Genomic DNA, 15,605 nt, shown 5'->3' on the forward strand with positions numbered 1-15,605 from the left:
AATGAAACGGACCAGGGCCAGCGTCAGCACCCGGCATACCCGGGCAAATGCCGGGGCCCTGGAGAGTCGGGGGGGGGCCCACTCGGCCTCGTCAGTTCTGCTGCCCTCGGGCCGGGCCCACTCATCTTCAGTTCTGCTGCCCCCGGACCGAGTTCCGGGGACCGCAGTCCTCGTCAGGAAACTGCGGCTGCCGTCCCTTTAAGGTGCGCAGACCACAGCATTCACTGCGTCCTCCTGGTTTGAACCTCATCTGTGGGCGGAGCTACCGCCCGGCATCCTGCTCAGTCCCACAGATGAAGGAGGTGCAGTGCCATTCAGCGACCCCCAGCACAGCGCTTCTCTCCGGCGCTGTGTGGGCGCCATCTCCTCTGGAACTGAGCGGTATGTGCTACACCCCTCCCCACCACACTCAAATTGTATGTGCCCTCCCTGTCACCCGATTTATGGGCCCTGGTGAGCTGTATGGGCTTCTCCCCCCCGAGATGTGTGCCCTGCCCCCCCAAAGCCGTATGTGTGGGCCCTGCAGAGCAGCATGTGTGGGCCCCGCAGAGCCACGTGTGTGGGCCCCGCAGAGCCGCGTGTGTGGGCCCCCAAGAGCCGCGTGTGTGTGTATGTGTCTTTCTGTATGTATACAGCAGAGCAGTATGTGTCTGTATGTATGCAACAGAGCAGTGTGTGTGAGTCTCTGTCTGTCTGTATGTATGTATGTGTATCCAGCAGAGCAGTGTGTGTGTGTCTGTCTGTATGTATACAGCAGAGCAGTATATGTCTGTCTGTATGCAGCAGAGCTGTGTGTCTGTATGTATGTATGTATGTATGCATGCAGCAGAGTTATGTATGCATGCAGCAGAGCTGTGTGTGTCTGTCTGTATGCATGCAGCAGAGCTGTTTGTGTCTATGTATGCATACAGCAAGGCTGTGTGTGTGTGTGTCTGTATGTATGCAGCAGAGCAGTGTGTGTCTGTGTGTTTGCATGCAGCAGAGCTGTGTGTGTCTGTATGTATGCAGCAGAGCAGTGTGTGTCTGTGTGTAATGTATGTATGCATGCAGCAGAGCTGTGTGTGTCTCTATGTATGCAGCAGAGCTGTGTGTGTCTGTATGTATGTATACAGCAGAGCAGTGTGTGTCTGTATGTATACAGCAGAGCAGTATGTGTCTGTATGTATACAGCAGAGCAGTATGTGTATGTATGTATGTATGCAGCAGAGCTGTGTGTATGTATGCATGCAGCAGAGCTGTGTGTGTCTGTCTGTATCCATGCAGCAGAGCTGTGTGTGTCTGTATGTATGCAGCAGAGCAGTGTGTGTCAGTATGCATGCAGCAGAGCAGTGTGTGTCTGTGTGTAATGTATGTATGCATGCAGCAGAGCTGTGTGTGTCTCTATGTATGCAGCAGAGCTGTGTGTGTCTGTATGTATGTATATAGCAGAGCAGTGTGTGTCTGTATGTATACAGCAGAGCAGTATGTGTCTGTATGTATACAGCAGAGCAGTATGTGTATGTATGTATGCAGCAGAGCTGTGTGTGTAAGTATGCATGCAGCAGAGCTGTTTTTGTCTGTCTGTATCCATGCAGCAGAGCTGTGTGTGTCTGTATGCATGCATGCAGCAGAGCTGTTTGTGGCTGTCTATATGTATCCAGCAGAGCTGTGTGTGTCTGACTATATGCAACAGAGCTGTGTGTGTCTGTATGTATGCAGCAGAGCTGTGCGTGTCTGTATGCATGTATGATGTGTATCTATGTATATCAGTGTATATGACTGTATAGATTTGTCTGTTTATGTGTATTTTTGTGAGTTTGTCTTTAAATATGTATATGTATGTGTACGTATCTGTGTATGTGTGTGTGTCTGCGTGTGGATGGGGCCCACTGAGACTCTTCCGCCCGGGGCCCACAAAAACCTGGATCCGGCCCTGAAACGGACCCAGTGACATGGACCCAATGACATGGATCCAATGAAACGGAACCAGTGACATGGACCCAGTGACATGGACCCAATGACATGGATCCAATGACACGGACCCAATGACCTGGATCCAATGGACTATAGATATAAAGCGACCCAACAGATCCCATATCAGTGTCCTTTTTTTTACTGTATCACAATGTGCGGTAGTCTGCACTTTCATGTACATTAAGCCACTGTCTAAGACTTATGCAGGCGTCACATGGTACAATACGTCACATGGTACGATATATCGGGCGATATGTCTGCGGGGTCACGTCGTAAGTGCATCGTTTGACATATCGTAGCGTGTGACAGCTACGAGCGACGGTGAACGAGCAAAAATACTCACCTTATCGTTGCTCGTTGACACGTCGTTTATTTTCAAAAATGTCGTTTCTTCTTCTCTGAGCAGGTTGTTCATCGTACCGGGGGCAGCACACATCGCTCCGTGTGACACCCCCGGAACGATGAACACAGTTTACCTGCGTCCCGCCAGCTATGCGGAAGGAAGGGGGTGGGCGAGATGTTACGTCCTGCTCATCTCCGCCCCTCCGCTTCTATTGGCCGGCCGCTGTGTGACGTCGCTGTGACGCCGAATGTCCCTCCCCCTTCAGGAAGTGGATGTTCGCCGCCCACAGCGAGGTCGCTCAGCAGGTAAGTGCGTGTGACGTGGGTTTAACGACTTTGTGCGCCACGGGCAACTTATTGCCCGTGATGCACAAACGATGGGGGCGGGTGCGATCGCTCGTGAGATCGCACGATAGATCGTCTCGTGTGACGCCCACATTATACTATGTGCTATTTATCTCTATATATAATTGCCTTAATGTGTCTGTCTGTCTTGCTCCAAAATTCTGTCGTTACCGCGACAAGCGTCTCATTGGCCGCTCGCCTCCGCCCCCCCGCACGGATTGGCTGCTCGCCCAGGCTCCGCCCCCCACACGGATTTGCCTCTTGCCCCGGCCCCCTGCACGCATTGACAACTCGGCCACGCCCCGCCCCCTCACGCATTGCACGCTCGCCCTGGCCCCGCCCCCCGCACGCATTCTCCAAACCGACACGGAGCCCCGACTCCTAGGTGAGTGCTGTACCCCCGGGAGCCCACACCAGCGTACGCCGGCAACCCAGCCGACACATACCCTCGCATTGCTGGGGTTGCCGGCGTACGCTGGTGTGGGCTCCCGTGCGTGCGGGGGGCGGGGTACACTGGTAACCATGGTACACATCGGGTAATATTATGTAGCATGGTTACCAGCGTACACCGGCTCCCGGTACACGTGCAGAAGAGAGAAGACAGAAGAAAGAAGACCCCCGATCATACTCACCAGAAGCCGAGCGGGACCAGGTGAGCGCATCAAGGTCCTGCAGCGGTGGAACACACACACACGCACACACATAAGAACAGACACACACACACACATCAGATCACATTCACTCTCACACACACCTCACACACACATCAGATCGCATCCACACACTCACAACATCCAGTGATATCGCTTGCTTCTCGGCGGCGATACTGTGTGTGCAGTGACCTTCCAGGACCTGCCGGAGGATCACATGGCCGGAAGCATGTGGTATCTCCGGATGTTGTGAGTGTGAGCGCGAATGTGCGATATCGTCAATGTGTGTGTGCGTGTATGCGATCGTGTGTGTGCGTGTATGCGATCGGGTGTGTGCGTGTATTCGATCGGGTGTGTGCGTGTATGCGATCGGGTGTGTGCGTGTATGCGATCGGATGTGTGCGTGTCGGCAGCAGGCAGAGGAGCACTGCGTGCAGCACAGCTGCTGGGACTGCCCACCAGAGGGCACAGGCAGAAGTGGGGTGTGAGTGTATGCGATCAGATGTGTGGGTGTATACTGTCTGATGTGTGACTGTGGAGCACGATGGGGGGTGCACAGCATGGGGGATGGAGCATGATGGGGAGTGCGCAGCATGGGGGATGGAGCACGATGGGGAGTGCGCAGCATGGGGGATGGAGCACGATGGGGAGTGCGCAGCATGGGGGATGGAGCACGATGGGGGGTGCGCAGCATTGGAAATGGAGCACGATGGGGGGTGCGCAGCATGGGAATGGAGCACGTTTGGAAGTGCACAGCATGGGGGATGGAGCACGATGGGTAGTGCGCAGCATGGGGGATGGAGTACGATGGGGAGTGCGCAGCATGAGGGATGGAGCACGATGGGGAGTGCGCAGCATGGGGGATGGAGCACGATGGGGAGTGCGCAGCATGGGGGATGGAGCACGATGGAGGGTGCACAGCATGGGGGATGGAGCACAATGGGGGGTGCGCAGAATGGGGGATGGAGCATGATGGGGGGGCGCGCAGCATGGGGGATGGAGCACGATGGGGAGTGCGCAGCATGGGGGATGGAGCACGATGGGGGTTGCGCAGCATGGGGGATGAAGCACGATGGGGGTGCGCAGCATGGGGGATGGAACACGATGAGAGGTGCGCAGAATGGGGGATGGAGCACGATGAGGGGTGCGCAGCATGGGGGATGGAGCACGATGGGGGGTGCGCAGCATGGGGGATGGAGCATGATGGGGGGTGCGCAGCATTGGGGATGGAGCACGATGGGGGTGCGCAGCATGGGGGATGGAGCACGATGGGGGGTTCGCAGCATGGGGGATGGAGCACGATGGGGGGTGTGCAGTATGGGGGATGGAGCATGTTTGGAAGTGCGCAGCATGGGGGATGGAGCACGATGGGGAGTGCGCAGCATGGGGGATGGAGCACGATGGGGAGTGTGCAGCATGAGGGGTGGAGCACGATGGGGAGTGCGCAGCATGGGGGATGGAGCACGATGGGGGGTGCACAGCATGGGGGATGGAGCACAATGGGGTGTGCGCAGAATGGGGGATGGAGCACGATGGGGGGTGCGCAGCATGGGGGATGGAGCACAATGGGGGGTGCGCAGAATGGGGGATGGAGCACGATGGGGGGGTGCGCAGCATGGGGGATGGAGCACGATGGGGAGTGCGCAGCATGGGGGATGGAGCACGATGGGGGGTGCGCAGCATGGGGGATGGAGCACGATGGGGGGTGCGCAGCATGGGGGATGAAGCACGATGGAGGTGCGCAGCATGGGGGATGGAACACGATGAGAGGTGCGCAGCATGGGGGATGGAGCACGATGAGGGGTGCGCAGCATGGGGGATGGAGCACGATGGGGGGTGCGCAGCATGGGGGATTGAACACGATGAGAGGTGCGCAGCATGGGGGATGGAGCACGATGAGGGGTTCGCAGCATGGGGGATGGAGCACGATGGGGGGTGCGCAGCATGGGGGATGGAGCACATTTGGAAGTGCGCAGCATGGGGGATGGAGCACGATGGGGAGTGCGCAGCATGGGGGATGGAGCACGATGGGGAGTGTGCAGCATGAGGGATGGAGCACGATGGGGAGTGCGCAGCATGGGGGATGGAGCACGATGGGGGGTGCACAGCATGGGGGATGGAGCACAATGGGGGGTGCGCAGAATGGGGGATGGAGCACGATGGGGGGTGCGCAGCATGGGGGATGGAGCACAATGGGGGGTGCGCAGAATGGGGGATGGAGCACGATGGGGGGGTGCGCAGCATGGCGGATGGAGCACGATGGGGAGTGCGCAGCATGGGGGATGGAGCACGATGGGGGGTGCGCAGCATGGGGGATGGAGCACGATGGGGGGTGCACAGCATGGGGGATGAAGCACGATGGAGGTGCGCAGCATGGGGGATGGAACACGATGAGAGGTGCGCAGCATGGGGGATGGAGCACGATGAGGGGTGCGCAGCATGGGGGATGGAGCACGATGGGGGGTGCGCAGCATGGGGGATGAAGCACGATGGAGGTGCGCAGCATGGGGGATGGAACACGATGAGAGGTGCGCAGCATGGGGGATGGAGCACGATGAGGGGTGCGCAGCATGGGGGATTGAGCACGATGGGGGGTGCGCAGCATGGGGGATGGAGCATGATAAGGGGTCCGCAGCATGGGGGATGGAACACAATGGGAGGTGCGCAGCATGGGGGATGGAGCACGATGAGTGGTGCACAGCATGGGGGATGGAGCACGATGAGGGGTGCACACCTCCCCCCAAAACACACACACCGCCACACCCGCACAACACACCACACACACACTGGGAACCACAAACACCGCCCTACACAGACACCCACACACACACAGACAACGCCGCACACACACAACACCCAACACACAAACACCGCGGCATACATAAATATACGCACATACCACGCAACACACACACTGCACAAAACATACCTCCCCCCAAAACACACACACGCACTCCACACCCACACAAATTGCGCAACACACACAGCACCACACACACTGAATGCTGCAGACACACAGCGCTCCACAAACAACGCAACACACACAACGCAACACACATACAACACCGCTCTCACACACACCCCCACCCAGACAACACCCAGAACATTTACAGCGCCCTACACAAACACTGGCAACTACACACAACAACATCTATATATATAACAAAAATCATACATGAACTACACAATATGTAAATTCTAGAATACCCGATGCGTTAGAATCAGGCCACCTTCTAGTTATTATATAAGAACTGGGCAATGTCTGGTACTGCATCTCTATCCATAGACATAAGTTGGAGACTGATATCAGGGTTATATGTTGGGAAGGCTTGACGGCAGTGTTCACAGGGCCTAGCTCTGTATGGTGAAAGTAATACAGTCCGATATGTTTTTCTTTTCAGGTGTAATCTAATCACTTATTGTGTATAATGCATTGTTAATTTAAAGGGACACTCCAGAAAAAAAATTCTATTGGTTTATTTGAAATGGATTCACGGCAGAGTTGCATAACTCCAGTACATGGGGGAAACCTATCTCTGTCCTGAACCGCCTCGATCAATAGAGGAGTTCAGGACGTAAAAGAAAACTCATTGGTAAAATAAATATAACGTTAACAGTGAGTATAAGTTATGTTATATCTTTCAAGTAAAATGTCTCTTCACTAGCATACACTTGATAAAAACAGGAGAATTGATCGGATGTGTGCTGCTAATTGTTTATGCATATGTACAATGGAAAGAAGTGTATAAATGAACTTAAATGTATCGGTCGTAGACAAAGATAATATGAAATGATGTTAGACTATAGGAGAAGAATATTAAAAAGCTTTCATTTCTTCTACTCGAAAGGTCCAATGCAACTCTGAAAGCTTTTTGTCCCATGGAAAGCATTGGGTATGAATGAATTATGTATAACTGGCAGAGATTCTACATTATTGCATTTGGTTACTGTGGAATCCCTGCCAGACTCTTCAGATTTTAATGCTGGGGCCCTTCCCTGATTTCCTATTTCAATATTTTCTGCATGGTTAAAGGGAATCTGTCACCAGGTTTTTGCCACCTAATCGGAGAGCAGCATAATGTAAGGGTAGAGACCCTAATTCCTTCAATGTTTTGCTTACTGTTCTGCTTGCTGTAGTTTTGATAAAATCATGGTTTAAGCAGCAGTAGGTTATCATTAGAGGACTACTTGGCGTGCTGCCAGGTAGTCCAGCATATTCATGAGCTCTGTATATCTGCTAGATCTGCAGCAGACAAAGCATTGATTTTATCAAAATGACGGCAAACAGTTCAGTAAGTGATATATCGCTAGAATCAGGGTCTCTATCTCTATATTATGTGTTTCTCAATGCAGTGATTCTAGAGCAATGCCCCCTGGGAAATATGCAAAACAAGGAAGCAGCGGAGACACCATCACATGTTTCTCAACGCTGGCAGGTAACTAGCCAGGTCTTTCACCGGGAAGGAAAAACCACCTTGTTTTGCATATTTCCCAGGGGGCATTGCTCTAGAATCACTGCTTTGAGAAAACACGTGATGGTGCTCCGTGGTGCTGGATGTTGATCTCCCTAGGATCAACCATCCTTACCTATATAGTCTTCTACTAGGCATTGCTCCCACTAGCCAGTTTCCTACTCCACACTGATGAGGGGCAAATACCCCGAAACAGCTGTCTGTGGATGGATACCATGTTTTGGCATAGGTGGTCCCCTTGACTGGAGGCTGCCCTTCCCGTGGTTTTTCCTTCCCGGTGAAAGACCTGGCTAGTTACCTGCCAGCGTTGAGAAACATGTGATGGTGTCTCTGCAGCTTCCTTGTTTTGCATATTTTCCAGGGGGCATTGCTCTAGAATCACTGCGTTGAGAAAACACGTGATTGTGCAGGATGTTGATGTCCCTAAGGTCAACCATCCTTACCTATATATTATACTGCTCTCAGATGGGGAAGCAAAAACCTGGTGACAGATTCCCTTTAAGGTTCCCATGTGTTTGATATAAAAAACCTTCCATCTTAAGTCATGTGATCTCTGGGCCCTATATGTATTACTCCTTTAAAATCATTTAGTATTAAAGGGAACCTGTCACCAGTTTTTTACCTATTAAATTAAAAGAATCACCTTCTGCAGCTCCTGGGCTGCATTCTATGAAGGTGCACCTTGGCCCTGACTCCCCTTCCAGAGTCTATAAAACCTGGCCGTTGCACATGCTAATTACCTTGGTTGGCCAGATGGGCGGGCTCATGTTCTGCTCCTGTCCCCCCTCCTGCCGCTGATCGCCATCTTCCTTTCTTGATTGACGTGATGACACTGCCGTCATCATCCTCGTTGCATTTTCAAATCTCGCGCCTGTGCAGTTATGTCCGCTTGCGCAGGCGCAGTTCGCTCTGCTATATCGCGGGCAGAGCAGAAAACTTAGCCGCCCTCGCTCGCGCAAGTGAGCTAAATGCGCAGGCGCGAGATTATGGTCGGCGCTGTGCATGACCTCACCAGCGTCCTCCTCATACCCGACCATAATCTCGCGCCTGCACATTAAGCTCACCAGCGCGAGCGATGGCAGCTATGTTTTTTGCTCTGGCCGCGATATGGCAGAGTGAACTGTGCCTGCGTGAGCAGACATAACTGCACAGGAGCGAGATTTGAAAATGCAATGAGGATGATGACGGCAGCTTCATCATATCAATCAAGAAAGAAGGACGGCAAACAGCGGCAGGACTGGGGACAAGATCAGAAAATGAGCCCGCCCATTTGGCCAACAAAGCTAATTAGCATACCTAACGGTCAGGTTTTATAAAGTTATTTTTGGGGTCTGGAAGGGGAGTCAGGGCCAAGGTGCACCTTCATAGAATGCAGCCCAAGAGCTGCAGAAGGTGATTATTTTAGTTCAATAGGGAAAAATCTGGTGACAGGTTCCCTTTAAAGAATTTTTTTAGGCAATACATTTGTTTCTATATTGGATCTATTCTTCCACATTTCAGGAGTCTGGCAAAATTTTCAAAAAGTTCAACCAAAGTTTATATGGAAGAAAAGATGAAAAGCCCTGCCGTTATATTCACTCTGTGAGACAATGAAACATTTATTACACTGGGATACTTTTCTTAATACTGAAGCTGTGCTGAATTAGTTTGTATTATGTAACATTACTGTATTCTGCAAAATGCTTCTTTTCATACAAAGATCAACTAAATAAATAATAAAGGAAAAATAGAGGGGTACAGGTTAAAAAAGGAAGTGGAGGGAATCCAAAATTCTTATGACAGGCTCTCTGTAATATTATACCCAACATGAAGTGTATGGGGTTATTGAGAAGGAATCTATAGTATAAAATATAATGGAAAAACTGAGCCATGTAGGAGGATCACAAGTGGAGTTGTATAAAGAAAACTGGGTACCTAGAGAGGCTCAATCCTATTTGGAATATTAGGTCCACCTATCATGTTTCCCTAAAAATAAGACACTGTCTTAGAATATTTTTGACCCAAAAATGTGCTAGGGCTTATTTTCGGGGTAGTATTTATTTATTGGGGAAACACTTGTTGGGGGTAAGTTTAACCCCAAAAGAAGGCAGACACCCCCCTAGGAGAATTGCACTTACTAAAACCCAGACATCTGCGTCACTCCCAGGTCCTCCTGCATTCCACAGCGGGCACTCCCAGCAGGTCTTTTTGCATTCCACAGCGGTCATCCAAGCAGAGAAGGTCCTCGATGCGTTCCTCCGCAGGTCCTCGATGCATTCCACCGCAGGTCCTCAAGGCGTTCCACCGCAGGTTCTTGATGCATTGCATCCCAGGTCCTTGATGCATTCCACCCCAGGTCCTTGATGCATTCCATCCCAGGTCCTTGATGCATTATACCACAGGTCCTTGATGCATTCCATCCCAGGTCCTTGATGCATTATACCACAGGTCCTTGATGCATTCCACCGCAGGTCCTTGATGCATTCCACCACAGATCCTTAATGAGTTTCATCGCAGGTCATCTCGGAAGCAGTACTAGTATCATCAAATGTGTGTGTGTGTTTGTATGTGATGTTAGTGTGATCGGATATGTGTGTGTATGATGTGTGATGTTTCTGCTATTTTATGTATGTGTGAATACGAACTGTGGAAGAAAAAGCGCAATAGGGTCTTATCCCAGTGGGGGAAGGGGTGAAATAATGAATTACACTCACCTATAATGGTTGTGACATTCACAACCACTATGCAGGCATATAGGAATCCGAGTCCAGGCAGCAGCCCCAAGAGATGGCGGATAACAGAGAGTAATAGAGGAAGGGTCAAGAGATTTGATGTTCCTTTTGCCTATTGTCCTGATGAAGGGAGCTGTGACTCCTGAAACGCGTCGACCTGTGCATGTTATTAAATAAGCATTAATCTCCTTCTGAATCCATCGAGTCCTTGGCGCGGATGCAAGACCCTTCCTCTATTACTCTCTGTTATCTGCCATTTTATGTATGTGTGTGAGAGTGGAGGGATCCTGGACCTGATGTTTGTGTGTGAGCGGACCTGACAGCAACACTGATCAGTGTGGGAGAGCCCATCTACCGTTGGCACCTGCCAGCTGTGGCTGTTCCGGCTCTGGTGAGTGCGATTGTGGGGGTTGTCATCTCTCTTTTGGGACTGTCTTTTCTCTTTTGGGGTTATCTGCTTTCTGAAGCTAATGAAGTGTCCTGCTGTCTTCTTTAACTTTTTTAGCTGCATGAACACTTCATTATTGAACTGCAATTAGGGCCTATTTTCGGGGTAGGGCTTATATTTAAGGCATACTTCGAAAAGACCGAAAAATTCCCGCTAGGGCTTATTTTTGGAGTAGGACTTATTTTCGGTGAAACATAGTAGCTCACCAAAGACTTTAGGATGGAACAGTGTAGTCTATGGAAATGTGTGTTTTTAAAGTATATTAATAGTTACGTACCGTACCATAAGAGTCTAAGAAAATGTCTGGCACATGAAATGAGAGGACTTAAAAATATAAAAAGTAAGGGAAAAGTGTCATGGATTCTCTACAGTAAATATGAGTCATATTTGCTCCAGATTTCCAATAGACTCCACTGATGAGTATGGAGAGGTGAACAATTAGAAGAAAAAAGGGTGGTAAGAGGTGGTAAAGCGAATACCCAAGTACTCAAGGTGGGGCGGTTTTAAATCAGCCTTGGATAAAGATACCTCAAAGGATAAAGATACCTCATCTTCTGAAGGAGCCATATTGGGAGCCCTAGATTTTGAAATGTTCCTCACCAAACCAGCGACTGAAGCTGAATAGGACATAAGATTAGTAAGGAAGGATGTGGAGGAAATAAACTCAAAGTAAATTATCAGCTGTGAAAGTGAAAATTTACTGAGCAACAGAAGCCAAATCAAGGTCCTTGATGTCAGGATTTGCTCTGATTGTGATTAATAAAGACTATAAGGCTAAAACCAATGATAAATAGGGAAGTGGGAAGCCTTGACTAGTGCCCGGGTGGACATCAAAGGGTGGTGAGGTGAAACCACTGTATCGGACAAAAGCCTATTGTGACCTATAGAAATCTAACATCCAATCTTTAAAGCAAACGTTTGGAAAGAGAACAAAAAAACGAATATAACATGTACAGACGTTACATGTGTGCCAGGCCAGACTTGCGTGTTATGTAGTAAAACGGGATTGATTGCTATTGGCTAAATGATTGCTGATCCTTAAGCACCATCTTAAAGGGATAGTGTCACGCTAGGTAAGGGTATGAACCAAACAAATGGCAAAAAGGAAAGGAAACCCTGTGTCTAGGGAAGGGGGGGATGGTGACTCCTGACCAAACCTATCTCTGGTCCCTGGGGTCCCTCACCACCCTAGATAGGTTCTGCACTTATGCACCAAACTGGATACCTGACCCTAGGTATCCCTAGTACTAAACCCTAAATAGGGCATGGTTGGGATGAGCTCTTTGTCAAGACACAAGGAGGACAGACAGTGGGGAAATGTGTGAACTACTTATCCACAGATGACTGGGGCCGAAGTTCAGCAAAGCTTCAGCAATGATACCACAGATGAGTACAAGCCACCTGCTTGCAATCAGAGCTTGAATGAACTGAATAATATCACCAGCACAAGTCCAGGGAAGTTGGGAGTATTTAAACACAAGAGGAATACTGATAATTAGCAGCTGGACGGAAGTTTAGCTCCCCTGGGTCCTAAAGGGGAATATATGAAAACCCAGCAGGAAAGCTACCTAGTACAATGAATACTAACAGCAGGAACAACACAAAGTCATGGAGCATTTTGTGCAGCCAAATGCTGTGACCTTCTATTGCCAGAAACCATCAAAGTGGCTGTCACCTGTGACAGGTAGACTATTCCAATACACCCTTTCTCTCCCCTTGGATTAAGTGGTCCAAGCAGCAGGATGCCCCTTAAAAGGTTATAGTTAGTGATAGGCGAATAGTAACTATTGTATTCAAATCATTCATAACAAATCGCAAAGTGCTATTCCGGTATTCGTCAAGAATAATGAACCTAATGCAAGTCAATGGAGAACCCGAGCATTTTCCCTGTCGCAACTAATACGGGAATAGTACTTTGGGATTCATTATGAATCTAAACACGGATAGTTACTATTCTCTCATCACTAGTTATAATCAGTAAACTCTTAAACAAAAGGTTTAAAAGATGATTATTCCTTAAAGTAAAAAATGAAATAAAAGATAAAAAACGTACAATTTTGAAAAAAACTGGAATCAAAAATCACTTTTAAAGGAAAACTACATTTAACGATGATGATATACAGTGGAACCTTGGCTTAAGAGTAACTTGGTTTGAGAGTGTTTTGCAAAACAAGTAAAGCTTTCTAATTTTTTTTAACTTGGTTTAAGAGCAATGCTTTGCAAGAAGAGCAAATACTCACCGTGCACACGTCTTGTTCTGTCCTTTCACCGCGCTCTGACCCGCTCTGGAGATAACTTTCTGTACATAGAGTATGTACTGTATACTTTACACAGTATATCATTGTAATAGTACAGTATATACTATACAACATGTCTATCAATTTGCATTTGTGGATATAGTATTGCACTTTTCTTTCTGCTAACCAGTGCAGCACATTACTTATACTGTACCTCTCGCACACCAACAATTCTATTGTAAGCTAACGTGCAGTTTAATTTGCTTTATATGCTTTTTACTGTACTGTACAGTATTTGGTATTAGTGTACTGTAATAATTTTATCTGAATACAGTACATTATTTTGCATTACTGTAATAAGTTTGTATAAATAGACTAAATATTTTTGGGTTGTGGAACGAATTGTCTGTGTTTCAATTATTTCCTATGGGAAAATTTGCTTTGATATAAGAGTAACTTGGTTTAAGAGCGCACTCCCGGAACCAATTAAGCTCGTAATCCAAGGTTCCACTGTATTTCGTAAATCTAAGCGATGAAACGACACATGATAAAACATGAAGACCCAGTAGATGCCTTCTCTCCACCAACATGGTAGCTTTTGATAATATTTATCAAGGTAACGTCGTATGATTATAAAGCTTCAGGCTTCGCACAATCATTCCACCCGGAGTGTAAACGAGCGATGGTGAAAATGACGCTCATTATCACCAACAGTTTGATGTAACTTGATTGTTTTGCTCGCCAGCCTGGGAGTGGCTTCAGAGGCAGAACGAGCGCGAGTCCTTCTCCTCTCTGCCATGCCTTGATTCATTTAACACATGTGTTAGTATTAAGACGCTCGCTGCAATCAGTGAAATTTCACATTCACTTTCCAGTCCACGAGAGAGAAAATAAGAGCGGATCATCCAGCGAGGAAAAGCTTCCCAGACTTGTCAGCAATCTGCAGCTCATTCCTGTTCTGTGCTCGTCAATACCATTTAAAGCCTGGAAACACTGTTGGGAGGACACGGCTTCAAAGTCTTATTCCAATTGACTTCAGGGATACAGTGTAGTTAGTGCTGGATGGGGTTAACGCTCATTTATTTAAAGGAATAATAGTCTTTTGTGTCAGGGAAACTCCCAGTTTTTTTTCCTCCCTTTAAGCCTAGGCAGCGAGCATGGGCACTTTCTGTCTGTGCAGCTGGAAGTCAAGACTGTAGAGCTATCAGCTTCAAAGCAGCACTTGTCTGTGACATATCGGGAGAAGGACTTTGGGTTTCTGTGTTTTGATTTCACTCGTTGCCTTTGGATGTTGGAATATATAGGAGCAGCGATCCCTTTACATACGATATACCAATAAAATGAGTGAGGAACCCAAGGAGAAAATTTCCAAGCCTGCACATAGGAAAAAGAAAGGAAAAAAGGTAACAGATATCTGTGCTGTTTGCATTGTGCTTGCCGTGATTACTGTCATCAACATAATAATCTATTAAAATAGGCAGACATCATCAGATATGATGCTGGCGGCGAACGATGGAGTCTGTTGGGTGTGTGCATAGGAGAAAAACAGTCAAAGACTCGGGCAGACTTCATGTGCCATAACACAGACACACCTTCACATGGGGGATCAGATCCTACTTATGGCTTTGCCATGGGTGGACTTCTATCTAGAAGGTTTACTATATTGATGCCAATCCTTTGCCCATGCTGCTCGGAGAACTTTCTGTTTTGGACTGGTCTGGGGTTCTGTTGGAGTCTGAAGGCGTTGATGGCTATCAATATGTCCAATAGGTAGTCCTCTCGGTGAGGATTGGTACCTAGTGTATTAGGATTAGAAAAATGTATTGAGATTATGCTTTGTAAACCTGGATCATGGCAGGATTGCATTTTCTTGCACTGTCCTCACGGATATTGCATTGTGCAAACAGGTGCTTTGTCTGTTTAGGTTGAGTATAAATGGAGGGTAGTAAAATAAAGGCTAAAATCTGTATTACATAAACAACAATAACATACACAACCTTTAGAAATATATAAATGAATTAATAAATGATATATACTGTATATACACACAATAGATAGATCAATGGATAGATAGATGTCTATAACGAAGGGTGTCCTCAGCCTTAGTCGTTGCATCTTCTTGCTCTTACTCTTCTAAAACTCAGTTTTAATACTGTGAAAATCTCAGCTTGGAAAAAATGAGAACCGTCAAGATCTGAATCATCTCAGTGTGAAATGAAATCCATGGCAGCACCTGTTTTTCTCTTCTGCGAGATTAATTACGACTTTAACATTTTGTATTATAAGCTCCTATCATTTTTTTTTGTACATAAGCTCTTCCATGCCGTAATGGTTTTTAAAGGATTATATCAAATTTAGATATAATCATTTTCCACCGTACTGCCATACTGTTATTTTTTTGTACATCCAGTTCCGCCTTCGTTACACCTCTTTTTATTACATCACCT

General features: G+C 48.1%; 1 protein-coding gene across 2 annotated transcripts in view; it reads left to right on the forward strand.

Moving 5' to 3' along the window:
* ANK3 (ankyrin 3) overlaps positions 1 to 15,605 on the forward strand; it is a 1,059,766-nt gene that overhangs the window by 322,428 nt on the left and 721,733 nt on the right. The window contains exon 1 of one of the 2 annotated variants that reach the window (XM_075348677.1): positions 13,948 to 14,561. The exons of the other annotated variant lie outside the window; for it this stretch is intronic. Coding sequence (XP_075204792.1) covers positions 14,499 to 14,561 — 63 coding nt within the window. The 5' untranslated portion in view covers positions 13,948 to 14,498. Of the gene's footprint in view, positions 1 to 13,947; positions 14,562 to 15,605 lie in introns of those variants that run through there. 2 annotated transcript variants of the gene reach the window in all.

The sequence above is a fragment of the Anomaloglossus baeobatrachus genome, chromosome 5 (genome assembly GCF_048569485.1).
Source record: "Anomaloglossus baeobatrachus isolate aAnoBae1 chromosome 5, aAnoBae1.hap1, whole genome shotgun sequence".
NCBI lineage: Eukaryota > Metazoa > Chordata > Amphibia > Anura > Aromobatidae > Anomaloglossus > Anomaloglossus baeobatrachus.